The 26,898-nt window shown below is 40.1% G+C and overlaps 1 protein-coding gene across 3 annotated transcripts in view; it reads left to right on the top strand.

Annotated features, from left to right (window-relative positions):
• The first annotated feature begins 315 nt into the window (after positions 1 to 315).
• Positions 316 to 26,898, top strand: part of PAWR (pro-apoptotic WT1 regulator) — an 82,802-nt gene continuing 56,219 nt past the window's right edge. The window contains exons 1-2 of one of the 3 annotated variants that reach the window (XM_065041336.1): positions 316 to 439; positions 782 to 1,433. In XM_065041336.1, the coding sequence (XP_064897408.1) occupies positions 939 to 1,433 (495 nt within the window). In that variant the 5' untranslated portion in view covers positions 316 to 439; positions 782 to 938. The other 2 variants (XM_065041324.1, XM_065041329.1) reach the window with 2 other exon arrangements.

Here is a 26,898-nt window from a genome sequence, read left to right as displayed (position 1 = left end):
CAGCCCCCGCCCGTTAAAGCTGCCCGTGAGGCGGGAGCGCGGACTGAGGCGGGCGGCGGCGTCCCGCTCTGCTCCTCGCCCCCTCCCGCCCGCGTTGCCGCTCGTCGAGAGCGCCGGGGTCCGTGTCCCCTTCCCGGGCGGGCGGCGGGGCCCCGCGGCGGGCCGGCACCCGGCGCGGTCAGGTCGCGGCGCGCAGCGCACCGGGCCGGGCGGGGACTCCCCGCCCTCACCCCATTGTTGAGGCCATCTCGGCAGTTTCCGCCCTGGCTTCGGCTCTGTCCGCGCCGCGATGGGGAAAGGGGAGGGAGGGAGGGAGAGAGGGGGAGCTCGGGAAGCCTCGGGGCCGCGCCGCTCCTTCCGGGACGGCGGGAGGCGGTGCCGCTCACCTGGTGCCGCCGGCGCTGGGGAGCGCCCGAGCCGGGGCCCCGCCGGGCGGGAGGTGAGCGCCGGCCGCCTCCGCCCCGCCCCGCGCGGGAACACGGTCCCCTGGCAGGCAAGCGGGCGTCGGGGGGATGGCACACGCTCCGGCCCCGGGGGCGAGGGACGGCGCTTCGCCGTTGCCGTGGCAGGCGGGCACCGCGGGGCGGCCCCGCGCCGAGGGGTGAGGGGAGCCCCGGTGGGAGCGGGGTGGTGCGCCGGGGCCGGGCAGCGCCGTCCGAGCTGCGGGTGTCCGGCGTGCGAGGGCGGGCGGTGATGGAGACCCGGGCGCTCCCTGGGCAGCTGAGACAAGGACGGGCAGCCCTGCGGGACGGTTCACATCTCCCCTTTTGTTTCTCTCCAGGGTGTTTGTGCTTCTCTGAGTCTCTCTCCCCGCCCCCGTCTCTCCCGCCCGCCCCGCCGGGACCTCTCCTCTCCGGGCGGCACCAGAGCCGCCTCAGGGCGGGCGGCGGCGGCAGAGGTGCTGGTGGGGCGCTCTCACCGTCCAGCCCGCCGGGAACATGGCGACCGGCGGCTATCGCGGCACCGGGGGCAGCACCACGGACTTTCTGGAGGAGTGGAAAGCCAAGCGGGAGAAGATGCGGGCGAAACAAGCGCCGGCCGCGGCCCCCGGGGGGGAGGCCCGGCCCGCAGGGGGCGCCTCCTCCGCCGAGCTGAACAACAACCTGCCCTCCGGCGGCCCCGCCGTCCCGCCCGACCGCCCGGCGCCCTCAGCCGGCGGGGCCGTCAACTGCGTCAGCCTGTCCAGCGCCGCCCTGGGCCGGGCCGCCCCTGCCAAGGAACCGCCGCCGACCCTCGCCGGGGGCCGGGGGGCTGAGCCCGGCGCCAAGCCCCCTCCCGCCGCCGCGCCCGGCTCCCCCGAGGCCGAGGAGAAGCTGGTGGCCAAGGGGAAGAGTTCTGGTCCCAGCGCCAGGAAGGGGAAGGGGCAGATCGAGAAGAGGAAGCTGAGGGAGAAGAGGAGGTCGACAGGTGTGGTGAACATCCCGGCCGCCGAGGTGAGCCCGCGGGGTTGGGAGAGGGGCGGCCGGAGCGCGCGTCGGGAAGCGCCCGGTGCGGGCGGGGGCTCGTCCCGCGGGGCCGCAGCGCTGCCCTCCGGTGCGGTTGTCGCTCCGGTGCGGTTGTGCGGAGCGGTCCTGCCCGTGGCTGCACCTTGGCGTGGGCTGGCTGCGTGGGGAGGGATCGCCACCACACGGTGTGGGAAAGTGTGATGGACTGCGGGGAGGCTGTACAGTGGTCGATACGGTGCCGCGTCCCGACAGAAAACGTGCTATTTATTCTAAATAAATCAGACCTGTCACGACCTGTGACCTTTTTTTTCTTTTTCATTGTCTTCCTACTGGCAGAGGGTAAGTTCTAGGTATTTTTGAAGATCAAACTGAGAAACGTGCCTTGCTAAAGAATGCTCAAAACAATAGTAATGAAAGAAGGCTGATTTATCAGCTCTGACTAGATGTTCAGGTGTAAATATTATTCAGTTTGGAACCCAAAAGTATTTCCTGCACTGGAAAAAATGTAGTGGTTTAAAAAGCATTTTTTTGAAGACAGAGGAAGATATTTTTATCAGCCAACACCACTGTCCTCTGTGGTTTGCTACTAGTATAAAAATCTGGCATTGATTTATAATACTCCTAGAGGAATTCTGAAGAATGATAACTTAAGTTTTTAGCTTTTTTTGTAGTTAATAAAAAAGGCCGCAGGAAACTTTGAACAAAGCTGGATTTTAGTCTACAATTTTGCACATGATGACCACCATCCCTCTAAAAAAAACTTGTAGTTCCTGTCTTGGTTAATGTTATAGATTATTAAAATAACACTAGAAAGTAAGATCTTTGGTTCTAAAGCAGCAGAAGATGAAAAAATGTTCTCCATACCTGAAGTCAGTAATCCCTTTTTTGTGACATCCTGAGCACTTTCACAGCACACACTTTTACAGGTCACACTTAAATGTGAGAAGGTATTGGAAGGTGTGGAATGAGTTTTAGAACAGTAGAAATCTTTAAAGTTGTGGGTTTTGAGAATAGTTACTTGTATGTCTTTAGATTGAGGTAAAGTGTTTTGGCATAGGTCTTCAATATTTTTTCAATACTCAGTATTCTTGCTTTGTAGAGTGAGAAATACAAGTGAGTTCTTTAATTCTCTGGCTTCAGAGCATGCAAGCTTCTTAGACTGTGGTTTGTTTTATACCAAGCCCCCTAAATACGTGCCTTCTGTGCTTCTACAGGAGCTCTTCAAATGCACTTCCTTAAGTAAACTAGTCTTAACCCAGTTAATAATGGACTTGCACCTTGCAGCAAGCGTTGTACATCATGATATTTTAGGGCCCTCTGCTGTGTACCACATTCCCAGTTGTCTTTGTTCGGGTTTGGGTGATGTCTCTTTTTGTTCTTTGAGACCGGTGCCCTTGTTCTCTGAACTAGTTTTCTGAACTAGTGTTCTTTTGGTAGTTTTTTGGGTGATGTGGTTTGGAATTTGCTAGTTTGGTGGTGGTTGGGGTTTTTGCTTGTTTGTTCTGTGTAAGTATTGCTCAAAACATGTTTGCTTTCCAGGAAAAGACATTCCTATCTCAGCAGCCATTAGAGTCTGATGTGGGAATATGCTGCTGTAGTTTCTGCTGCATTATTAAGGGCAGCTTATTTATTAGGGTTAACATATTTAGGCTCTGAGAAGTAAGTTTTTGCCTGTTGCCATGTTTCTGAGGGCCCAATAACTTTGCAGCCTGTTGGCAGATGTTGGCACTTCTTGGAAACTTCTTGTACCTTGATACTAATTACTTCTGTAACTAGTGTTTAAGCATTCTGTCACATTTTCAGGGTCAAATTTTAATAAAAGTAGATACCTGTTGTACGATGTAGTATTGGGGAAACTTGCTAGTAGCACATGTTGCTTTTTTGAGTGGCGTAAACTAATGCAAAGCTCTCTCTCTTCAGTATTTCACATTTCTTAGTAGTTTTTAATCATTACCAAGTGCATTCCTAAGAATTATTTGACTGGAGAACACTAGGTCATTCCTGATGGTGGGTGGCTTCAAAAACTCTCCCCAGTGTCAAATGGGAGTGGCGATTTACCAAAGAATGTTTTGCAGAGTATTTACTTGTACTGTGTTTCATATATCCATTTATTCATGAGAAAGGATTTTAAAGCACGGATTCAATGTGATCAACTGAAGTTCCTGGACAAAAGAAGGCTGTGATATAGATAGTGATTTGTTGGAATGATCTACAACACTCCAGTTTCTTGCTGTCTTTCTCATGCTTTACTATCCTATACGTAGTGACTGAGTAGTAGTACACACTGAATGTAACGTCTTACACCACACAGAGCTGTGAGTGCTCTGTTTTAAAATTACTTTTCAGGAGATGTTCTGTTAGAGCTTTGCTGTGTGTTTTATTGTCTTATTTTTCAAGAGAATAGTGTTTATCTAGAACGGGATAGCCATTTTATGCTAAGCATCTCCCTTTTATGATCAGCATGCTACTCTGGTGGAGAGCTGTGATAGGAGATTCTGATACTCTGAAATTAAAATGGGTAGCTGTCAACAAAATGCACTCACAGGACATACGTAGTGTCTAGAAGCTTCTCTGCCCCAAATGGAATACAAACCCAGTTGTTGTCCCGAAGAAGTGTCATCTAATGGCAGCTGCAATGCAGCTGGAGAATGGAATGATATAACATGTGGTGGAATAAGGAAAGTAAAAGTTTTTGTTGCCTTAGTTATCTTGAAATAGGCATGAAGAACGTTAGCAGATCATTATTCATTAATGATTAATTTCTCTTCTGTTCAATAGCAAGTTAATAGAGCTAGGTCACAAAGTTCTGTGTCTTAAATGTATTTTGTATTGAAGGTGGCAGAGGACAGAAACCATAGGGGAAGCTGTAAAAACAGATGGTGACGGGAGTAGTGGTAACACCTTGTATTTAGAGGCCATTGTGACAGAAGTCAAGGCTGTTTTTATCTTCTCAGCATTAGTGCTTATCTAAGTAATAGTGGCTTTTGAAAATGGCTTCTGAAATCACAGAATCACAGAATGTCAGGGATTGGAAGGGACCTCAAAAGATCATCTAGTCCAATCCCCCTGCTGGAGCAGGAACACAGATGAGGTTACACAGGAAGGTGTCCAGGCGGGTTTTGAATGTCTCCAGAGAAGGAGACTCCACAACCCCCCTGGGCAGCCTGTTCCAGTGCTCTGTCACCCTCACTGAGAAGAAGTTTCTTCTCAAATTTAAGTGGAACCTCTTGTGTTCCAGTTTATAACCATTGCCCCTTGTCTTATCATTGGTTGTCACCGAGAAGAGCCTGGCTCCATCCTTGTGACACTCACCCGTTATATATTTATAAACATTAATGAGGTCACCCCTCATTCTCCTCCAACTTGAAACTTTTTTCCTTTTCAGTAGTTGTAAAGTAGTTTCTTGATATCTTGTTGAATCTTGAAAGTTGATTTCAGTCTAAATATTAAGCACTGTGGGATTTGGGGTGTGTTGACTTGTAACAGTTCTTCAGGTTGTGAAAGGTAACTAAATTGTATGTAATTATCATTACTATGCAAGTTTTCTCTTTTTAAATATTAAGCTTTATAACTGCATTTAGTTATGTTAGAAAGCGTTTCTCAGTTCATAGGTATTCACTTGATGCAGGTGTCAAGTTTACTTGCAATGTATTTCTCATTTGCAGCTGTGCTGGTACCCATCCAAGAAACACATAGAATTCCCGTTCTGCTATACTGACAGTGCTTTGTGAGGACCCACGTATAAGATGAAAGTTATGTTTTGTATTGTTCTAGTAATTCTTCTGTCCTGCTCCAAGCAAAACAAGCTGCCATGGTGAAAGTGCAGTTTTAGTTTTGCAACTGTTTACACTGGAGGATTCTGCTGGTATAGCTGTGTGGGTAAGTTTTTTCTGAACCCCAACCAGAAGAGTAATAGCTATTTCTGTGGTTACCTTTTTAAAAAAGGTGCATATATAATCAAAATCTTGGTCCATGTAGGAAGGACAGTTCGATACCTGGTTTTTATTTAATGTGTGCTTCTAGACGAAGTTTACATTTTCACCTAACCAGATGGAAGTCATCTGAATTCAGAAGCGTTCTTCTGTTAGTAACAAGGTGATGAATGATTTAAAAAGGTGTAAAGAACTCGGATCTGTGTATTTTGCACGTGAAACTGCCAGATTTGAGACACAACAGTCTCCTGACCCATTTGCAGGAAATACTGGAGATACTAATAGAGTAAAAGGTAGAAGTGGTTGAAATGTAGAATCTGCGTAGGACGTATAGCCAGTCTGTGTCCAGCTCTTGTTTTATTAACAACAATAAGGGTATGACTTCTTGAAACCAGGCGTCTGTCTGCCTCTTTAGAAGACACCGTGGGGGTGGTGGTGGGTAGGTACCACACCGAATGACAGCATTGTAAGTAAGCAGAGAGCAGTGAGCTCTTTCTGTGGGGAAAAAGTTCCTGCTACTGGAGTAGTCCAGTGTGCTGAGTTGTGTAGGCTGACAGAAAGTCGCTGTGTTCCAGTTGGAAAAACTTAAGGAAACTTTAAATGCCAATTGTGTCAAGCACAGGAATTACTGGGTACATTGCAAAGGAATTGAAATCCCTCTCTGAATGGCTGGAAACTACAGAGAGGAGTGGAATCCTCTACTAGTGGTTGGACTTTTTTGACCAGGAGTTTGCCTTGAGCAGTATCTTGGGGATTTTACAAGGGCGTGTAGTGACAGGACAAGAGATAATGGCTTTAAACTGAAAAAGGGTAGATTTAGCTTAAATATAAGGAAGAAATTCTTCATCATGAGGGTGGTGAGGCACTGCAACAGGCTGCCCAGGGAAGCTGTGGGTGCCCGATCCCTGGAGCTGTTTAAGTCCAGGCTTGATGGGGCTTTCAGCAACCTGGTTTAGTGGAAGATGTCCCTACCCATGGCAGTGGGGTTGGAACTAGGTGATCTTTAAAGTGGCTTCATGAGTCACTGTCTTTGCATTTTCTAACATCTCTGTGCATTTCTCATAAAACAACTTGGGTTTTTTTTGTATATGTTGGAGGAAAAAAAAAAGAGTCTCAGTAAGTGTTTGTCCAAAATACTGGGAAAAAGCCACTGTTTCTGACCACTGGTACCCTTACCATCCATGCAGAGGTATTTGTGTTATGATGGCAGTCTAAAATTTGTTTCATAGAGGAAATGCTCATTTAATGGAGTGAGGAGATGTTTTTGTCAGATTATTGTCTTTACCTGCAATATACTATATGCTTACCTGGGGAAGTCATTGAGTCACCGTCCATGGAGGTGTTTAAAAGATGTTTAGATGTGGCACGTTGGGACATGTTTCAGTGGTGGATTTAGCAGTGTTGGGTTAATGGTTGGACTCGATGATCTTAAAAGTCTTTTTCAACTAAAATTATTCTATTTGACGTGGATGACCATTCATGATATGCCAGGCCATCCTCCTGCTTCCTTTGTCTAGTGAACTCATTCATCTTATAGTTCAGTCATCATAGTTCCATTTATGGTTCTTCCTTCAGGCATGGCAGGGTGAAAGAAGCAATATAAGCATTCTCAGATTCTGATAAAAGGATCTTATCGAGATTGTTTGCATCCAGTCTGTTTTGCTGTTGATGCCTTTGTAAATTCTGATCTTGACCAAGCCTCTGGGCAATACCCATTCAAGGACATATTCTTTGTTTCTCTCCATCTTTTTTTAGAACATGATGAACTTACATGCCTCTTCTTCCCCCTTCTTTCCTCCCCTGTCATGTTTAACGGTATGCTTTAAACTCCTGACAATTTGCTAGGTCAAGGAGATGTTTGGTCAAATACATCACATAACTTTACAGATTTCTAAGTTTGTTTTCAATTCTAGAACCCTTGTAGCAGCTTCTAAATCACTACATGTGCATCTTCCAAATCTGGGGTCTCTGTGCCCTAGGATAGCACTGTTGAGGTTAGACAGTGCAGTAGTTTTCTAGTGGAAAAAATATATGGAAGTAGTGCAATTTCTCTTCTATGGGTGATATGGGTAACTTTATTCTTACTGAATTTAGTAAGTCTGTCTTCATAGAGAAACAGATTGTAGACCAACATGTTCAGCTGGAATTCACAGGACTCAACCAGAAAGTACTGATTTTTTTTTTACATACTCTGTTCTTTTTGGTTCAGCACTTGGTCCTAATGGAATGGGAGGGACAGTGACAGAGAAGTATCAGAAGTATCAGAAGCCATTAATTTCCCCTCTAGTTCTTTTAACTTTGCATTTATCTCTAAATGCAGTTTTGGGAAGGTTGGTTTTTAAAACAATCTTTTAATAGTTAGGTGTAATTGGAAAACATTATTGTATGATTGGTTTTTTTCACTTTTCTGTTTTGGGGGTGAATCATCTAAAATGATACAGTTACTAGGTGGAAAATAAATGCAATGAAAGAAAAGTGTTTCCTCTTCTGTTGAGTACTGAATTCTACACAGATTAAGAGGAGTGTTTAGTTTAGGTTGTAATTTGTGGTTGAAAGCTTCTTACTGCCAGTTACTGCCTTTTCTTGCCAGTCTGTCATGTAGCCAGTAACCTTAAATGAATGTAGATGCTGGTTGACTGAAGATAAATATTCCTAAATATTTCTGGGCTATTTCTCGAATATTGAAGACTGAAACACTGTCTGTCCCGTTGTTGTTTGTTCCTAAAGCCTACTTAAAAGACAAGATAATATGGGAAAAAACATTGTAGGGCAAAGAATGGAAACAGCCTGTCAGCTGTACATTTGTCTACTTTTACACTGAAATATTTGAAGGCTCTTGCTTTCCAGTGGAAACTGTGTGACTTTGGCCTCATTGAAAAGCACAAGGAGAGAAGAGTTGATATGACCAACTATTGCACTGATGTGAATGTGCGGCTAAGTACTACTCAAAATTGACCTGACAGTTTTTTCCAAAGTTGTATGTAGCTTCAATGTAACCAGTAATTGCTCTGATAATATTTAATTATTTTTGTTTTATAAAAATGCCTTTATCTAATCCTCAAATTGGAAATCTTTCACTGAAGTGATAGGTTGATGGTTTCCTACAAAACAAAAATAAACTTCTGCCACTTTGGCTATTTGAAACTAGTGGCTCAGACATAAACGTGAAAAGTATAACTTCAGGTTAATCTTGAGAGATTTAAACCTGTATCCTAAATATGAATAATAATAATAATAATATTGTGATGTTATACCGTAGCTAAACTTCATCACAAGAGACCGATATGGACAACCTGCATGTTTAAAGCTAGGTACTGAAGATTTTTCAGCATAGGTATATAATAAATTACACTGTAATAGACAAGGAGTCGTAACAGTAATATAGATTGGAAGACATCTCTGAAAAAGTCATCTGGCCTGTTCCCCTCCTCTAAGTGAGGCCAGTTTTCATCAGGTTGCTTAGGGTCTTGTCTAGTAAAGTTATGAACATACTCAGCCTGTTGAGGCTGATACAAATAGCAGCTCTGCCTTCCAGCCTCTCAACCAGTCCATACCAGTCCCTACCCTACCAGTTTGGTGTCAGCAACAAACTTGCTTGGAGCACCTTCCACCCCATTGTTCAGGTTGTTCATAAAGATGTTGCATATTATTGGCACTAATATCAATGCCTGTTGATGCTGCTCAACTGTCAGTTGGAGTTTATAATATTGGTCTCAACCTCTTGAGCCTGAAGATGCAGCCGATATTCCACCATCTAATAGTACACTTCTGTGGGCCATAATTAATCGGTTTGGGTTTAAGAATACTACAGGGAGACCAAGCCAAAGGCCATTCTTCAGACTTGAAGGAAACTTTCAAAGTTTCTGGAACTGCTGGTGCAGAAAACCTTAATGTGAGAGCTGTGTGCACTAATACAGCTGAGACATTAAAGTTGCCTATGTGAGGGAAATTGTTTAGGGTTTTCTAGTTTCTCTTTTGTAGTGGGAGTGCTGGAAAACTCTTTCCAAGGCAGAAGGACAAAAGAATAAGTAGTTTGAAAGATGGCAAGAGGTCAGTCCGTCTTGTTGTTCTGTTGTATTGTCTCAGGCAGATGAAGCTATTAATACTTTGAAAGAGGAGTACTAAAATAGATTTTCTGTGGAAAACTTGTAGTTATTTGATATTTGCTATTTAAACAATATTATAAACCCCTAAAACTTTGTAATATTGTAGTGAAGCTGCCCTGAATGGTGAATAATGAGTTGGTACTCTGGCTTCATCCTCCAACTGAATCTACCTTTGCTATCTCATTTCTTGTAGCACTTATTTAGAACTGTCTTCTGCAGGTAATGGGGTTAAAAAGCAATCTCAGGTATTTGTAATAGTGTTTTTAAAAGTAAGTTCTAATATTCATGGCTGTGGAGGAAACAATAACTTCGTGAGTAAATCGCGAAGGCTGAAAAAAGTGAAAGGACGGACAAAGAAGCCCTTTAAAGTTACTACTTCTGAAACCTCAATATTTGGAATTTTCATGTCTTCAAAATGCCTTAATGACTTAGGGATCCTGATTCATTGCAAACCTGAATGCTCAGAACTAATTCCTAAGAGACCCATTTATTGAGCACATCAGGAAGGAAATGATACGAAATCTGTTTTAAGATAAAATTAGGCTTATGTGTTCGTTTCTTTAGAAGAAGGAACAAATTACAGATTGTATGCATTTTAGACTTCCCCGTTTTGACTTTGGTTTGATTATTTCTAGTGAAACTGTGCTGATTCTAGTTCTTAATTTCCAAAGATAAAGTAAATTAGTCTGCAATTTTTTTATTTTTATTTTTCTACTGTAGGTTCAGTAGGCTGAAGAATACTCCCTCTAGAAAGGGAGAGGAGGGCATTTTTAACAAGAAGAATGGGAGATTTCTGTCTAGACTAGGGGCTGTGTATGTCTATAACAACATTTTTCTATCTGTAAGAACTTGCATAAGTTTAATTTTTTTAAAAAAGGGAAAAAAAAGCAGAAAATACAACTCTCCTCCACTAGAGTTCCACAGATGTAGCTTTCTCTGAGGATACAGGAGAGTAAAAACCACAAATGGATTAATTTCCGCATTCATTTATAAACCACCAGAAGTCTTGTGAATTATTTTATAATTTCTCCAGACTTGCATTATGACTTTCCAGCAGCCTGTTTGTGCTTCGAATGTACTGTATCCCAGAAATTACTTTCAAAAGAACCAAGATCAAACAAACAAATAAAAACCAAACCACAAAACCTCCCAAAACAAATAATCCTCCACCTCCTATGTGAGACGAGCAAAAAAACATCCCCCTAAAAACCATCCAGCTCTTGACTACAGCTTACCCTGTTTCAATTTTACTTTAGTCAGCTAGAATATTCATGTGTCCCTGATGGCAACTAATTTTGTTTGAGGAGATCTTTCTGTATACCACTTTAAAAAAAAGTACTGTGTCAAAAATGTAGTTTCTGTATATCCCGTTAAGACCTGGTGGGAAATAGATTACTTTTTTCCAAGGAAAAGTTAAAACAAACCCCATGCCAACTCTAAATTAAATACAATAATATGAATTGATATGTAAAATATTTATTGGCACAAGCTTCTCATGGTTCTTACTTCCTTGCATCTCTGGAGCACAGTTGTGTAAATCCTCCTGTAGCTCCAAGTGTATGGGGGACTTTTGGAAAGGTCACCGTTAAGTGTCCACTTCCACAAAAGTTTGTACTGATTTCTTAAAACTATCTGATTTACCTTTGTTACATATATGCAAACTAGGGTATGTTTTTCTCTGCTAACTTTTTTTATTTTATTTTATTTTTTTTTAAGTTGGAGCTGTGTATTTAAAGACTTCCCAATTGGAAGACTGTAGGTGGATGACTATTTCCCGTGCTTCACAAGGTCATGGGAAATTAAAATAAAAACCACAACCCTGATGTTTTATTTCAGGATTTTACTGTGTTTGATCTGCTTGCATGTTGCTGGGAAGGACTGGATGGAACATTTAAGTCTCCTGTTCCAGGCCTGTAAATGTAATGTACAACTCTGTGGTGTAGTCTCATCATGTAATAACCATGTCATCTTAAATGTAGCTGGGTTTGGTGCCCAATGTAAGAACATCATCCTGGGTGAAGGTAAGCTTAAAAAAACCCAAACCAAAACATACCAAACAACTAACAAACCCTCCAAGAAACAAAACAACACTGTGTCAACTGTAAATTTTGCCTATCTGAGCTCTCAACTCTCACCTTCAAACAAAAATACATGCTAGGCACCTTTGCAAAGTGTGTTATGCAGTATCAACAATGAGATAGCATTGATTTTCTTGATCTGAAGCCTGTGTAGGTAACTAATGTTTTGAACCTTCCTAAGAGACTTTTAAGTAGGTGAGAGACTTGTAGAAGCAGTCTGAGACAGCACTGAGTGTTCCGTGCATGTAGATATTGAATCTGAGTGTAATTAATGTTGGACGGAACCTCAGGAGGTCTTTAATCCAATCTGGTTGCTCAAGGCTTTATCCAGTCAGATGTCAAACACCTCCAAGGATGAAGACAGCACAGCCCCTTTGGGAAACTGTTCCAGTGCTTGACGGTCTTTACAATCAAAGTGTTTTTCCATCTTTTGGTCAGAACCTTTCTTTTACGCCCATTGTCTCCGGCCATGCGCGGCTGCAAAGAGCCTGCCTCTATACTCAGTGGCTGCCTGGGACAACTGCAAAAAAGATGCTTTTGTTTTTTTGGCAGAGGAACAACCTAGGCGTGCTTTACTGAGCAGAAATAAGAGGTGCTACGATGAGGTTTGAGGCACAGAGGCAGGGTAGCTGGGCAGAATGCATACAGCACTCAGATGTCGAAAAAGTGATGTGGAATAACTGCGGTTTGTCTGTATGTCTGGTGTCTAAGCCAAATGCATCAGTGACCCAGAGTGGTAGGCAGAAGCCAAGCAAGCAGCAATTGGGATTTCCCTTCTTTCATTGTTGCTCCTCTGAGCACTTTCTGACCTTGTTAATTCTTTTTATGAGTCATAGCAACCTGTGCAATTCTGACTTGTCTGCTGTAGTTATGGGTATGTATTTTATAAGTTATTTTATGTGCAGAGGGCAGTTTAGTGTTTGTAGGAACATGGGGTATCAATTGAAACCTGTGGTAATCTGGACCGATCTGTTCTCACTGGATGTGCATAAGGTGCATTTAATTGCTTTGTGGAGCTGTAGCTTAATTTTTCTTCTCTGTACACTGGAAAAAAACCCACAAAACCCACACAACAAAAAAACCCACAACTGATTATAGTGGGTCTGATTAAAGAGCCACATAGCTCAGTGTCCTGCTCCTACAATCGCCTTGAACAGCTAGCAAGGAAGAAAGTAGAAATCTTATCAGATATATCTTGTGAAGTATTTTTCTAACTCTTAGAAATTTTCATCTTGAAGACTTGCAGCATCAGATGAAAGTTACCAAATAGATAAATTCATTGTAATTTCTGTCTGCCAAGTACTCGTTCAGTTTTCGCTTGAACCTGTGTAAATTGCTAGTATACAAAAAATCATTGTGCAATGAGGTTTACATTTCTAAGAACCCTTATATATGAGGAACCACCTATTAATGATTTTTATTTCCTCTTCTTCCCTCCAAAAACCCAACGTGATATTTGTTAGCTTCATGTCACGATCCCTGTTCGCTAGTTATTCTAGAGCAAGGCTGCTTAAAAGACATGTTTAGTACATGTTTTCATACTAATGTCTTTTGGTTTTGTTGTTTGTTTGTTTGTGTTTTTTTTTTTTAATATTAACAAGCAGAAAACTGTTATACTATTTTTTTTTAACAAAATAGCTTTTCCTCCCCCTCTTCCCCCCCGCCCCCTTATTTTTTTTTTAAGACCATTTGTTTTTCTGGAGAGGAGTATGAAGCTTTTCAATTTGATATGTTTTCCCTGAATTTAAAAATAGATATATTCTTAAAGATCTTTTGAGCTTACAAAAGATGACATTTATTGCAAAATTTAGGATTTAATTAATGTTGTGGTACCCTGAAGCAGATTATTAAACAAACTTACCTTCAAAAAAGCTCTTGAAACTACAGTGTATTGTGAGTGAGCTCTAAGGACTCTTAGTCTGCTCTCAGAGCTCTTAGAACTAATTTAATCTGCATAGTTCTTCCAAGGTGCAACAAACAGACTAGTCGGTGATGTGAAGTATAATTTCAGTTTCTTCCATAAAAACCCTTTTTTGTCTTTGCGGGTTAAACTAGGAATTATTCATTATTGTTACTGATCAGTTAAGCAATTGCAGAAGCTCCTGCTGCTATGCAGCTTCAGTAGCCATGTTCAGATGCAAAATTAGCCTTTCCTCGTGAAATCGAATAACCAACAGGTATTTTGAGTTGTGACCAACTAGAAGATCCAAATATGATCTGTAAGTACTGATTTTAAATTTTACTACTTAGTAAATGCATTTCATGATTCCCCTGTCAGATACTCCTCTCATATTTCATTAATCTCCATCTACTTGTGTGTTGATGACTGGAAACTACTCGACTTGTTAGAATATGTTTGTACTGTTAAAAACCACAATCTATTATTGTGGTACTGTTGGCAATATCTAAGCTGTACTTACAAACTAACGAAAAATATTTTCATTTATTTCTCAAGTTTTTCGTTAAACACAAATCCTAATGTTAAAAGACATATACTCCCCCTCCCCCACTACACTGTGATATTTTAGGGGATTAATTCATGATGTATTAGTGCAGCTTCCTAATAAACATAGTGTGCAAGTGGAAGAACCATCCTTGCACAGAAGAGAGAAAAATCTGAGTTCTGAAAGCTGGATAAAAGCAGATGATAATGGGAAAAAATTCCACTTAGAGCTGTGAGAAAGTATTTTACAGGCCCTACTTCCCTTTTGCTAATCAGTAACTTTCGATATTGACAAAATACTCGCCCAACAACAGATCCTAGTTCATACAGTCCCTCCGAACTTCAGCCAGAGTCCTGCTATGCAGAACCAATGACGGTGGCAAACCAACCAAACAAAAAAGTCTCTGTAGCTTTTTGTTTGAGATTTAGATCGCTGCACTAAACTATTCATTACTTAAATAGTAACAGTTCAATTTCTCAAATTCATGGGGGAATAAAGAAGTACATTTTAAATTGTACATTTTAAACAGTGGCTCGTATAACGATAACCAAGCTAATTTTCACATTTTAGCTTGTATCCATATACATTTATATGAACTAAAATTTTGGTCACCTGTGTTCTAAGAATGCCTGTAACATGCTTTCCACTTCAGAACCTAGAACTAAAAAGAACTGTATACACAATTTGACTGGAACACACTTTTTCTTTCTCCCTTCTCACACTCAAATTCTGCTGCTCTACTTTCTCTTTGCCATGTGCTCGCCTCTGTTTTTCCGATACAAGTTTTGTCTGTCACACACTCATTTCGGAATCGCTTTGGAAAATTAAGGGCAAGTCCAGTCATCTAGTTATTGCAGATTTAAAGCAATTAATGCTTACTCCAACCCAGCCTGTTCTTTTCCAGGGTTCTTTAAAAGAAATTATCTCATTCTCAGAATTATGGCAAAGCCCAAAAGGCTCTATAAACGTCATCGCATACGCAAGTATGCGCACTGGATACATGATGCGTTCAACAGACAAAAAAAGAGTAAAAGAAAATGGAGATAAAAATAAACCAATGGATGACACAAAATCATGGAGGAAACATTACCAAAAAGTGATTGTTTTCTTCATGTCATGTTATTGACTAAAGTTCTGATGTTCTAGCAGCAAAGGGAACTTAATCTGTTCTAAACTTCCATTTGTTCATTTTATTTACTAGGATAAATAAAGTATAATGATCAATTATGGCAGTAATGAAGTAAAAAACAATAGCTTGTGCACTTGTACATTTAGGAGCTTTTAGTTTGCTTGTTATTAAACCTGTTACAAGTGTTTATCTGAGTAATGTCATCTTCAATCCATTCTTACACCTTTGTTTAGTGAGGTGTCCTGTTAATCAGTTCTCTGCAGATAGCGTCCTAATGGAGAAGAAAATTCACAAAACTATGTGTATAGTTAGCTATCATTACTTATCATCTGTTTTTTTAAATATCAGGACGTTTGTGATCTTTGCTGAAGTTCTGTAACATATTAAGGGACGGCCCCATCTTGAATTTATCCTTCAGTTTAGTCTTTTTGGTCATTTACTCGAACTTCAGTGTATCTACTTTGTTTTTAATTGAAAAAAACCCACAAAACCAACAAACCCCAAAACACAATACTGAAACAAACAATTAAAGGTTTTTACAGGCATGTTTTAAAGGGACAGAACACAGTTTCAGATATATCTTTAGCATTCCATTCTTCCAAAGTGGTACAAAAGCTATTTGTAATATCACTGCTTCAAAACTGAGCTCTGAAACACACAGATTGACCCAAGTGGGATCTCAAAGGAGAATAACAACCCTCAACCTGAATGAATGAGCTGTACGAGCTTATAAAAAGCTGTAGGGATGTCTGTGCTAATCATAGTGGAATAGATAATGAACTGATAGCTTGCAATGTGGAGATTTCAGGCTGCAGATCTGAGTTTCCAGTCTCTCTGAGCCAGCTTGCAGTTAAGTGCTGAAAGCTTTAGGACATACAAACACACAAACAACCTCCAAATCTCTCTAAATAAACGGGACACAAAAAAAAAATATTTGAAGAATCGGAAAGGAAAGCGGCACGGTAGCCGGGATTATTTCATAATAAATAAATACATCAATTGATAAATACATGAATATACCCCTTTCTGATTTCTTGTTTTGATTCTCAAACATTCTCTCACTTTACAAAAAACTGTAAGGTTCTCTAAGAAGTGGTTTCCAGTGCTGAGCTGCTTAGCAACACCTGCGTTCAAATAGCCTCGGGCTACGTTTCACAAAAACTGATCTGGCATCGGAGGAGCCCGGGTTTTTTTGTGACTGAAAGGAAGAAGCAAACCCACAAAATGGGATTATATTAAAACACCCATTTATGTTTTAGACTAAAGAAGACTGTCAGATAATAGGATGCTCCTCAGTTTCTGCCTCAGGCTAAAAATAACTCCTGCATTTTGCTGTAAAAGTCAACTGCCTGAGGTGTCTTTATTTCATGCAAGATAATTACAATGCACATCAACAGGACACAAAATACCTTGATGTGCACTTACTCTACAAGTTTTCTTAATTTTTATTGTATTTCCCTTTTCACAAAGAATTACCTTTAGGGTTTCTATGTCTTTCTAGCCATGGAAGTTCATTAAGAAGTGTGAAGGACTCTGTCCTTTCTCAATTCTTTTGATTAGTAACAAATCAAATTAGTAGAGAGATAGGCCAACCAGGAAATTCTTTCACAGACATGTTAGGGCCAACTAAGCTCTAGCTGTGGCATTATTCAGAAGTATCTGAATGCAGGTCCGTAAATATTTGATTGTCAAGTGCAGGCCCCTAATTTAATTGTCAAGTATGCTCAAGGTGCCCAATTCCAATACACTTCACTGGAAGTTGCTTTAGTAGAGTACTTAGCACACCAAATACATGCTACTTGCTCAAACATTCAGCTGTAGATTCCCAGTTCTGAAAAACGATCACATTTCTGAGTTTACTAGAGTATTTAATATCTTTGTGAAATAAATGTGACTTCTTTGTGAAAGAAGCGCTTAATTAATGTAACATTCCTACGGTCAAACTTCCAACAACACTTTCCTGTTGCCCATGGTAGTAGAAACTTCCCTAACACCCAGTTCTGCTGCTGCTTTATATGTGGAATTTAGCCCGGACCACACTTTTCTAGCTCTCTTCATGTGTGCCAACTATTTGTAAGCCAGCCTGCTATGAACTTCATTATTGACAGGGTGTAAGAAGTCAGGTTAGAGGGAGGGGTACTGGTGTGGGGAACTGAATATGCTGAACGAGATGTGCAAGAGCGGCCTGGCTGGGGTGGGCAGCAGCCTGCCCAGGCAAAGAAGCTTAAAGAATTCAGTGGTCACAGATGCTTGTGCCTGGAGATAGCTCCTGACTGTGATATGAGCTCCACATCAGCTCCTGACTGTGATATCAGCTCCACATCCAGGTTTGAACCAAAATAAATGCCGCTGGTTTGATTTGGAAAGGCCTTGGCTTTGAGTCACCTGTAGGTACAAGGGAGGGCACATTTTCTGTGTGATAGGCAGCCCTTCCAAAGCGGACTTCAGATAGTATGTTCTGTCTGCTCCATTTTTTTTATATATAGGCGAAGCCTTTGTGAAAACAAAGTTTTGCAGTTTACTTGGCTTGTTGTTAGAGAAATCTATACCTTCGAATATTTTGCTTTGAAAAAATGATGTATTTTCTAGTCAGTGTTTTCATGAGTTAGCAGCTGTTGGTAGAGGTTCATTTGAAAAGTGCAATTGTAAGTGAAAGTGAAATTTTCCTGAAAATAAAACCAAATTATTCACCTTATTTTTCACTCTTTTAGGTACTTGATTAAAATTTCAGGTGTCGTACATCACGTCTGTAAGAGGACATTCCCTCAATCAGTTGTAGCTGCAGGTTTTATTTAACAAGAACAATCTCAAAATGGCATGTTCAGTCATGCCTTAACTGTATGACAAACAAAATGCCTGAAGCCGATAGAGATAACAAGCAAATGGGGACTATCTCCTAGCAGAGAGACACTGGCTCATTAAACAATCATGTTCATCCCTGGCATTCCAACCCTTTCTTTTCTTTCTTCCCTCCAAATTCTGGCACTGCCAGACACTGGCAGTAGTATGCACTAGTAATTAAGAGGAGGAGGATGTGAAGCCTATATGCCCAAAAAAGTTCATTTGAGGTAAACATCTATGCTATCAGTACAACATTTCTCATTGATCGTTGAGAGGATTTAATTTGTAGTAAATCTTTTTCCTGAAGTAGAGCAACAAGAAAAAAACCACTTACTGAGGGAAACAAAGAGAGTAACCCATTCAAAGTGCATCTGGCAAGCTTCTATATGAATGTATGTGTGTATGTAATGAAGGAGAGTAGTAGACTGGCTAAAAACTAGAATAATTTTGAAGATTCAGTGTTAAAACTTATTTCTTAAAGACTAGGGGGAACTGTATCTGTGTCTTTGCTTGGCTTCACTTAGCAAATAGATGGGCTTCCTTTTTTGCAGAGGTTGCACTTTTATTTCTGCTTTGTCTCCCCTAACCTGATACTCTATAGTCTCAGTAATTTGGTTTTGACTAATTTGTTTAATAGCCTGTTGGTACCACGCCTACTTCTGTAATCAGTGTATGTTTTATTGTTGTTCATTCTCTGCCATAACATCCAATTTAATTAAATTAGACCTACTGTTTTTACTAGTATGGTAGCCATTGCATTCTTAAATTCACCATGACTCTTAGGTGTATACTTCTAGGGATTTATTTCTTATTTACTGCTTTAGATCTTCATTCTTGGTTTGAGTTTGTAATGTTTATGCAAAACTATACTTGTAGGGGAATTTTTATTGAATCACCTTTTGAAGTTTTAATGGGTTTGTTGGTTTTTCTTTTTTTAAGACTGTGTGCTGAGCACTTTAAAATAAAACATCCTTTCAGACTGTGAATGCGTATTGCATGCCTCGGACTTTTTTTTTGTCTGCAGGTATGTCTGAGGTAGAGCAAAGGTCAAATGTTAACCATCTCCTCAAGTTACGTTTCAGATTAAGAAGACATGAATGTCAGGAATTTGCAGGATTGAGTTTAGTGAGGCCAGTAATGTCAAAGTATTAGTTGAAAATGTGAGTAGGGGGAGAAGGGAATGTGGCAAGAGGGAGGGGGCTATTTTCAAGAGATTTAAATGCATTTTACCCAGAATAGGCAATGTGTTCCAAGGGATTACAGAACTGGCAGTGTTGTGATGAAAAAGCGTGTGTGGATTTTGCTTTTCAGTTAAAAAACAGTTTATTAGTTGCAAAATGGTTTTGTTTTGAACAAAATAAACATTTGCTGTGCTTTGCATTTTGTTGCTCTTACTTCTGCTCAAATGTTTTAACACCTTTGAAAGTCGACAATATAAATAAGTACAAGTGTAATCATTAATGTTTAGGCGTTATTTTATTTTTTTTAATTGGGAAGCTTTTCAACAATGTAGTTGTTTTCTGCTTAAATGCATTTGCTGCTTATAATTTTAATGAGTTTCTAGATGAGTGCTTTTTACTTTCAAGACCCATCCTCTTCTAAAGATGGAACTGCCCTTGGAAGGTGGATTTATTTCTAAGAGCTTTATAAAAACCCTTTATCTCCTGAAGGCTCTTTTTATTGTTCAGAACATAATCCTGCCCTCTGAATATTTATCTGTTGGTCCGAATGTTTTCTACACAGCAGTTGGATTGATTCCCTTAAGTTTCAGGGAACATTGGACTTGAAGGTAGTGCCATGGCACTGAGTTGGTTCTTGCCAAAATATGGCTAGATGTCCGCTGCTGCCATCAGCTGATCTAGAGAGAACTTGTCAGGAATTCAGTTCACACGGTTATGATATATTTAAACTTGCTTCTCTGTTGGAGTGACTGAAGTTGTTTGTTATGTCATTGGCACCAATACCAAAACCTGGACAAAGATAACGAGAAGGAACAATTCCCACCAAACTGTTTTCAAGTATTTGGAAGTAGAACTACAAAGCAAAGTGGAGACTTTTTAATTTATTTTTTTTTTTTTTAAGCTTTAGTTCATACTACAATATACTTAAATGTGCCTGTAATGAGGCAGAATGAATTGTCATTGTCTGCCTACCTATTTCAGACATTTGGCGGCTGCCATAAAAAGTCCCTTGGTAGTAAATAGCGAGGGGTAAAGGTGTTGTGAAGCTTACACAGTGGAAACTGCTGTGCTGTACCTGCTGGTGGAGTACAGTAACAGAAATGGTAATGTCTGCTAGGAAGGTTGAGTGCAATTGGTTTTGAGAACAGAGTAAAATTAAAGTACACTTGAGCTGTGTGCTTTTTTACTTAAGCTTAATTTGAAGGAAGCCTTCATTCCCAAGACAGGCTTTATGAATTTTATTTTATGCTGCTATGATTTGGCCAAAGGTTTTCATTGTTTTTGTCTTTGGTTCCTAATTTTGACAAAATATTTACCAGCAGTTAATTTCTGGCATAGATCTGCCTTTGTCTTTACACCCACTGCTTACCGTAGTATTGACTGCAGGTTTACTTGTTTTCATCAAACAGTCTTCTCCTATCTAAATGGGGCATTTGGGAAAATAAACTAGAGAAGTTACTTTATAATGAAGATACAGTTGGCCTAGTGTGCCTTGTACACCAAATCATTATGAAAATAAGTTAGTTTAATGGCAGTAGGTACCTTTTGGACTTCAATAAATAGTTTTGTAGACAAATCTGAATTCAGTTCATGAAATTCCATAGAACTCATATTTATATTACATTTATTTGTATCCCCTTTCCTCAGAAGTCCTGCTCAGGAACCTAGAAAAGCGGGCTTTCAAAATCAGGGGGGGAAATGGATGTGAAATCATTATTACTGTAGGCTACTGTTAGGGGATAGACTGCTTTAGCTTATTGAATTATTTAAGAAGAATTTCTGGAATCTGTGGCGGAGTCTCTGCTTCAGGAAACCTTGCCAAACAAACTGCCTTAAAATTGTTCAGTTATAGAGCCGGGTCTTATTCACGTGTACTGGGAAGACAGTTGGGCTCATATCCAGTGTACCTTTGCCAGTGGCCTTCATTGGACTTCATCAGTGCCATGCAGAATGAACAGTTAAGGGCTGCACTGTACTGTACTGTATACAAGGAATAGGATCTGTGAAGTATCTACATGAAAAACCTGCATATTGTCTCTTATGTTCAGATTAGCAGGGTTGCTGGGTATATGGGTTGATAGCTTCTTCATTGGGAAAGTAGTGGTAAAAATGAATATTTTGTTGTGGGTTTTTTTTTCCTCTGCAGCTTTTAACCCAGGAGTCCCATTTCTTCTTTTCTGTAAATCAGAATGTTGCCACTCTCAGTAATAATAAAGCTCTTACAGATTCCTTACTGGAAGGCCAAGAAAAGAAGAGAGTCGGTTAATGTGCAACAGAAGGAAATGTAATGTAATCAAATGCATCACCAGAAAACAGCAGAAAATAATTTTTGCGAAAGAGAGAGATTTCTGAATTTGTCAACTTGTTCTAATTTCAGGGAACCATCAGATCACAAATCCATTGGAATCTGACCTCCATTGGATCTGGTGCATTCAGAGCTCCTTGCTCAATATACAGTCTGTGTCATGCAGTGTGTGATACGAGTTGTGACTTGACTCTGTATATATATATGTGTATGTAGACCATAGAGTAAGAGTTGGAAGAGTAAAGCAATAAAGAAACCTTTGGTAGGACAGCTCACTTTTTGGAGGTGAGTAACGTAATAAGCAGATGTTATAGGAAGAAGTACACATCTCTCCAGATAAGGTGTTTGCATTTTATAAACAGTCCCTCTTTCTCCATTCTACTCATGGATAATAGCATATCAGTTGTTTCAAAACCAAAAACTTTGGCTTCTAAAACTTTTCCTTTGTATATTTTAGTAGAAATTTTCTACACATTCTTCTTAACAAATGCATTTGATTACCTGTTTGCTTGGATTTTTTGTTTGTTTGTTTCCAAATGGTTTACTTTTGGGTGTTTTTTTTGGATGCATCTTTGGATTTGTGCCTGAATCCTTCTTTACACGGAGCTTTGAATCACAGAACATTTTGCCTGGATCATCTATGGAAGGAAGTACTAATACCGGCTGTTGCCCAAATGTGGACCCTGAGGTTTCCAGTTTGGGGGAAAGTGGGGGACAGGGCACGAAAAAGAAATCAAACAAGCCCTATAATGCATAGAAATGTTGGCTGAAGGGGGCCTTTGGAAGCCTCAGAGTAGTACTTTCAGCAGCACAGGTCAGGTCAGCCACAGCTTTGTCTTGCTGAGGCTGGAAAACCTCTGAAGATGGAGGTTCTTCTGTCTCTGGGTAGGCTGACCCAGCGCTGTGCTGCCCTCACACTGTTCCCCATGTACAGTTGATGCATTTTGTACCCTTTGGTACATCATCTGCTGCTTCCCAGAGGAACCTGGCTCCATCGTCTTTGTAACCAACCTTGAAATAGTTCCGGGTTGCTATTAAATTACTCCTTGACTTCCTCTTCAGCAGACTATACAAGCCCTTCTTCATGTGCTTTTGCTCTATAGACCCCCTCTAGTTTCTTTTCCTCCAGTTCACTTGCTTCCCTCGTTTCAGAAATTACTCCAGTTTTGGTTTATGCAAGTAAAGGGAGTTTAAGGCATTATTGATTATTTCTGTTGATTCTCCTTGCCCTGGTTGTCAGTGAGCAGAAGCTTATCTGAGCCAAGTTCATTTTTGTTGGTTCTCCTTGCTGGAGTTACTGGTCATCAGAAGCATATCAGAGAGGGTGTGGTTTGGGAGATTTTTAAGAAGAAAGACATAAAGAAAATTACATTGCAACACAGATCATTATTTCTCTGAAGCTAGTTCAAGCTTACATTTTTCTCAGATCCTTTTATTTCCAGATGTTTCAGAGGCCTAGGGAGCTTAATTAAGTAAACTCTTCTTTCAACGATGGAATCAAGATGGATTTACAAAAGATATGTCCAATACAGTAATTTTAAGTAGGAAGTATTTTTTAGGTTGTTCCTCATTCTTTAAACTGAAGCATTTTGATTGCTAACAGAACCGAAAGTATTTCTAGTAACAAAAATAGTCAGTGTTTATTTGGATAGATATGTATTCACATATTTCTAGTATTCTAAAGAATTCTGCTATTGCTTGCAGCAGCCATCTAGGAGACTTATAATCTTGATGAATTATGGCATGCACATATAAATATATCTGTTCTTCAGTTATAGATAGCTGAGGTTTAAATTTGAATGTGAAAACAGTATTAAATGTTTATTCTGACCAGTAGAAAAATATCATAAATCTTCAAGTCCATGCCAATATCTTAATCATTCTGATAGTGTTTGTTTTGATAAAAATTATTTGCCGCCTTCATGCTGATAAGAAAAAATACTTACTCCAGTATTTTAAGAAGCATATTTGTTCTTTCTTAAAGTTTCAATAAATGTTTGGAGATACAATAGGCTGCATAGTGGGTTTTTTTACAGGATGGTTTTGGAAGATGAATAAAGCTACTGTTTGTGAAGCATCACTTAGCTTGATGCTTTCAAGAATGGTGTTTTTTTCCCTGATTTCCTTTCAGAAAGCCAGATTCTGAATTATGTGTCCAAATTTTTTCGTATTATTATCTTCCCTTAATACACAGTATGAATCCTCAAACATTACTTTCCGTTGGCGAAGTTCTTCTTTGTTCCTGGGTTGAAAATAAAGTCCATCCTTTGATTTCGATTTGATTGACACTGATATTAAAATTTTACTTGGGCAATAAAAAAAAGAAATCTGCACTTTGTTATTCAGAGTGCCATGGAATGGCTTGTTCATGAGTAAAGTGCTTGATCTTTGTATAGTCTTGGAGCCCAAAAGCAATTTGGGGAAAGTTCAAAGTAATTTTGTCATCCTAATACTTGTCAGTGTTCTGTTCTTATTTTTTAGTGAAGCATGTGCTAGGGTCCAACAGCTGGCTATTGGGATGCCTAAAAGACTTTGTCTTTGACCATTTGAGGGAGTTTCTCAAGAGACATACTCAGGTGGGCTCTGTCTTCCACTGGTGAATAAATGTGACATCTGTAGTGTAAAATTTGTGGATGGGATAACACTCAATAGTGTTCAATAATAATGTTAGTGATAAAATCCATTGGACTTTATGGCCTTCTGCTCAAATGAGGCTATTGTGTATAGCAAAAGTTGTTTGTTCGGTGGTTTTGTTGGTGGTGGTTTTGTGTTTGGTTGGTTTTTTTTACTGTTTTACTATTAAACTCAAGGTTGTGTGAGAATCCCCAGGAACCAGCCATTTCCCAAGAATGTGACTCCTGGAAGATGGTCTGTTCTGACACGCTGCTTCTGCAGCCGCGATGTGCTGCCCGTCAGAGTAAATTAGAGCACAGCTTATTCATTCTCCTCCTACATCACGGGAGTTGGATTTTGAATACCCATTACTCTTTATTCTTCAGGCTTCATTAATAGTTTCGGACCATGGGTGAAGTTCTAGGTCACTGGCCCCTTCCCCGTTAGTGTTAATGGAGCCTTTTTTAAGTCTACTGGAATGTGAAGAATGAAGTTTTGCTTCCTTTTTTGGGAACTCCTAATTTTTGCCACTTGTATGATTACTTCAAGCTTCTGCATTGCTTTAAGCGATAAAAGAGTAGTTACTACTAATTTATTTACTATGAATAATTGGAATTTACAACACAAAGAAATGACATTTAAGCCTTTGCCTTTCAGGAAACTAATTATCATGTATATGAAGATTCCCCTAAGATGGGAACTGAATGCTGAGAAGATTTGATTTAATGAGACTGTTTTAAGTCTTTTTTTTATGTTAAGGCCCTTTTTTCTTCTGATGCCCTACTGATAGGCTGAGGGGAAAAATCAGATTGGAATGAACAAATAAATTATTTTAAGATAAGCATGTCTCAAATCCTATTAAAAAAAACGGGAATTACATTTGAAATTGAGATGTACAATTCCAGTCCTGAATGCAAAATTATCTTTTCACATGTCAGTTTAAAACTAGCAGCTTCAGCTAGCAAATTTCATAGGATTTACAAAGCCAGATTCTGTAGTGGTTTTGAGAAGTAAAAACAGGTTTAATTTAGTTTAGGAACAGTATTGCAATAAGTACTTTTCACTTACCAAGAAAACCATCACATTATCGTATTAAAATGAACTTTGCATGTTGATGATTATGTTTTTCAAGGAAAAGGATCAGGAGGAATGAGAACGTTCACTTTTTTTGGTGTGTGTGTGACTGTATCCAAGTTACTATCCGTAACCCAGGTTTTGTTCGGCAGCGACTAATTTAAATCCTCCAAGGAATGCACAATATCCTTGCCAAAGGGTTTCACACAGCAATTGAAAGCTGTGTTTCAAAATAGGCATGCTTTACAAATACTTCAATTAAAATTTTGTCTTTAAGAATAGACCATAATAGCGCATGTGCTTTGTGGCAAATAGAGGTAAATGTTTAGTCTGCACTGTTGAATGAGTTTTTGCTCAGCATGCTCCGCTTTGCCAGTGGGGCAGCTCAGTGGAGGGTGGCATTTGAAGAAAACCACAAATTAAAGCACTGTAGGAGTGTAATAAGTAAAACAAACTCTTGGATTGATTAAAAAGAAAAAAAAAATTACAATTCCTGTCTCTTTTTTAAAAAGATTACAGACAAGTAATGTATCAAAGCCGGTGCAGTCAGGTAAATCCCCAGTGTTTCCAACACTTGGCTCCACACACAGATGGGTGGTTCAAGCAGTGGCTTTCAGATCTTTCCTCTGACAGTTCACAGCAGCATCTGTTACTGACAACTGTGACCACTACGGGTCAGGTTGCACCTGTCCTGCTTCCAGTAGAAGTTCCATTCTTCTGCCAGAGAGATCCGCAAGAGGCCGACCGCTTTAGGCTTGGGGTTATGGTGCCATCAGCTGCAATGGTGTTAATACTGGTTTTTGTGCCTCTCACTTGCCTTTCTCACTTAAGGTAGAGTTACTAATAGTGGGTATGCTGCTAGTGCATTACAATGCAAAATAAGCAGTTTGTTTCAAATACTCGGTTTTGATACCTTAAATGAATCCTTACATTTCAGAGGTCTGGTAGCACGGTCGTGGCTGTGTGCTGCATTTCCTTTGGATCTTGTCTCACTTAAATGTGCTGATTTTTTTCTCAAACAATTATTTGGTCATAACCTAAGTCATGTAGTTTTATCATCTTGGTTAGAATGGTGTTATTATGCTACACCGAAGAGTGCTTGCCATTAAGAGTACATGTTCAAGATGTTTTCTGCCTGTTGGAGACAGGAATAAGTATTCATGTCAGAAGAGGGTTTTCCAGGGAACTACTTCATCTCCAGTAAGGATAAACATTTGGAAATGAGCACGTCACTTGCACTCAAAGCAGTTGACCAGAGTGGTTTCTGGTCTAGTAATACTGATTTCTAAGAAACCATGTAATACTGGAGAAGAATTTGAGTATAAAATTTTGATTAAAATCATTAATAAGAAAGCAAATCCAGGAGCATAAATCTAGATTAGCAGAGGGTAGCTGGATAGATGTCAGTTCCGTGTAAATTAGTAGTGGTTCTGTTTTATTTAATTCTCTTGACTAATGAACAGGCAGTGTAATTTACGAGGTTGTTTTGGTTTTTTTTCCTAGGATTTTGCCTGGATCTTTGAGACCTTCATCACAGAAGTCTCTCTTAGGCTTCTTGTGAATAGCTTGTGTTAATAGTAAGGCAGAGATTGTAAGAAGGTTAGTAATTTTGACTGAACAAGTAGGGAAAATGGACATGGGTCACAGTTTCTTCAGTAGATAGGATAGAGGATGACTAGTAGTAATTTAAGTTAATACTATGATGCAGACAATTGGATAAGGTCAAGAGGGGAAAAACATAGTTTAAGAT

Source organism: Columba livia, chromosome 1 (genome assembly GCF_036013475.1).
Source record: "Columba livia isolate bColLiv1 breed racing homer chromosome 1, bColLiv1.pat.W.v2, whole genome shotgun sequence".
Classification (NCBI taxonomy): domain Eukaryota; kingdom Metazoa; phylum Chordata; class Aves; order Columbiformes; family Columbidae; genus Columba; species Columba livia.
Note: the sequence above shows the minus strand (reverse complement) of the source record. Positions and strands in the feature narration are given on the sequence as shown.